Genomic DNA, 2,687 nt, shown 5'->3' with positions numbered 1-2,687 from the left:
CTTTCCCTTTCCTTCTCTGAAGCATGCCCATACTTCTGCTTCCCCTCTTTCTTGAATCCATCAGTGAGGGGCATTTCTCCAGCCTCGGGTGATAGTAGGCGAACCGGCAGCTGAGGCCCCACTTCTTCCTCCCTCCCTGCCCTCCCCTTCCCCAGTCCTCACCAGGGGCATGGCCTCCTCTGTCCGGTGATCGTACCAGTTGCTCCAGGGCTGTTTGCTCCCACTTTTCTGTTGCGGTTGACGACACATGACAAACCTAACCGCACGAAACCAAACCCAGATTTTTCTCAAGAGATGTCCTTCTGGGGAACAAATAAGCTTCCTGCCCCCTTCCTCAGAATGCTTGGGTGTTATAAATTGCTCCTATCTGGATTCACGTAGTTTGATTCTGCCCTGTCATTTGCCACTGGTTTCTTTCTCGCTTGCTTAAAATGGTTTTCAAATCGTGGCATTATCTTCCACAAGTCCTCCAAAACTATTGGGTTAACCTTAGCTAGAAGAAAAGCACCGTTTCTAACTGTATTTTTTTCCTGTAATTTTCTCCTTTTCTTTATCGTTTTACTTCTACCTTTTAATATCTGGCTTTAAACAAATTCATATAGGAATTCCCACAATTGAAAACCAAACTTAGGTTCAACTGGGAAGCCTGGTAACAGTTAACCTGAGACATTTCTCTGACCATTCTTCCCAACCCCTACTAACACCCATTGACTCTGCTCTATACCTTTTATGCTGTGTGTCCCTGACTCCAAACAGATATTAATAAAAGGATAGATACTCTGATCTCTGGCACAAAATACATTGTCTGGTGTCCAGCACAAGAAAATTAGCCACCCTTAATTCCCTCTCTTTCCCATTAAAGAAAAAGAATTTTCTTTCTTCAAGTTGCAGGATCACAGAGTGAAATAGGTAGGATGTCAAAGGTGCCCAAGACCTCCTCCCCATGTGTCTGTCTCGCCTTCTCCTCAAATGCTGTGGGCGCTTGATTCAGTCTGAGCATTCAGGCAGGAAGACGGAGATGGACTTCATGAGGGGGTTGGTCTGGGGGCCTTTGAAACCACAGCAGAGACCCCAATCAATTATGATAACATCATACAACTCCTTTTAACCAGCACCCGAGCCCGCCTCTCTAAAATCTGGGATGGGTGTTTGTGCGGTTAGCTGTTTGCAAGTGGCCATTTTATGACAGAAAATGACCAGGTGGTGTTAACCCTTTCCTTACCTCTGAGGATAACGGCAAATCTGCCTGCATAAATTTCTATAGCATTTGGGGCCTGACCTGAGGAGAGAGGGTGGAGGGAGTTTGGTTTTAGAAAAAGAGAAAGGGTTAAATACTGCACTGAGAAACTTCATGGACAGATTTGTTAAAATGATACGATATGTCAGACTGGTGATATATCTTTGAAATACTAAAACAAAAATTGTCTTGATGCTACTTCTAGAGATAAATTTTAAGAAAAACCAGTTGTAGAGAGAAACAAACTAAAACCTGCATTTGGTGGGGAAATTTTTGCAGTATTTTCCAAGTTTAACAAAATTAATATTTCAAAGTCCAGTTTTGAAATACTCTATATAAGTGAATAGGATTTTTGAAAGAAAAAAAAAAGAAGCCTACTCGGTGTCTATTGTGGATATATATGTATACCAGTATATATCTCTATACATACGTGTATATATATATATATGTGTGTGTGTGTATATATATATGTATCCAACTTTACTAAACAATATACTGTACATATACACCCACCCTTAAACTTGTGCATACTGTATATATATATATATAAAATGGCCACATTTCTTGCGTGTGTCTGTCCCCAGAAGGGTGGACTGATTGTTTTTGGATGTCTGCAGCTGTTACCTTGAAGGATGCAATTTCATCTTTCATTTATTTTTCCCCATCTAGACTGTATCAGGATAAACTGTAACTCCAGTAAGTTTTCCCTCAAGTTTCATTTTGTTCTTTAAAAAAAAAAAGAAAACTGACTTTATTTTGTTTACTGTTTTATGAGCTGTTTTTTATTTGAATTATTTTATTTTTTGACAGTGGAGTTGGGGGGAACTGGGGTTGACAAGCTGAAGGGCTGGGGTGCTGGTTTGGGCTGAGTGTGGCCCAGGGTGTGGTTTCGGAATTGCGGCAGGTCCTCTCTTCTTTCCTTGCATTTGTTCTATATGCGGAAAAGGAGGAAAGGGTACCTGGATAATGACATAGTTTGAAAATGAATTGAAATGGTAATTTGTTGTTTTGGGAAAAAAGCTCTCAGGGGTGGACAAAAAGCATTAGAGCAACCAGAATGCACTTCTCCACTACCAAAAGCTTCAGAAAATGAAAGCAAAGTTCGTGACCCACAAGGTGGCTGCCAACTCTGACATTTGTTTCTTGGCATTTATCGCTGTAGGTTTTTTTTTTTTTTTTCCCCTAAGGAGGGTGGGCAAAGCATTGCTCTTGGTAATAATGCAACATTTTAACCAAAGACTTGGGATACATTCTAGCTCTTCTGAATAAAGAATGGCAGAATATTATTTTTACCTTATTCCATTCAAATATTCTACCTCTTGAGGAAGGGTCTTAAGGAGGAACAGGCTGAATACTACTCACGCATTTCTTCCTCTGTCTCAGAAGTGCACATTAACTGGAGTCATGAAGTAGGGCAATAGGAGGAGAAAGAGGAAGGATGGGCATGAGG

The 2,687-nt window shown here is 40.9% G+C and overlaps 1 protein-coding gene across 1 annotated transcript in view; it reads left to right on the top strand.

Moving 5' to 3' along the window:
- The window catches only part of NRXN3 (neurexin 3), a 782,346-nt gene that overhangs the window by 604,521 nt on the left and 175,138 nt on the right, over nt 1-2,687 (top strand). The window contains exon 10 of the mRNA XM_007448147.1: nt 1,907-1,933. Coding sequence (XP_007448209.1) covers nt 1,907-1,933 — 27 coding nt within the window. The remainder of the gene's footprint in view (nt 1-1,906; nt 1,934-2,687) is intronic.

Source organism: Lipotes vexillifer, unplaced genomic scaffold (assembly GCF_000442215.2).
Source record: "Lipotes vexillifer unplaced genomic scaffold, Lipotes_vexillifer_v1.1 scaffold542, whole genome shotgun sequence".
Lineage (NCBI taxonomy): Eukaryota > Metazoa > Chordata > Mammalia > Artiodactyla > Lipotidae > Lipotes > Lipotes vexillifer.
Note: the sequence above shows the minus strand (reverse complement) of the source record. Positions and strands in the feature narration are given on the sequence as shown.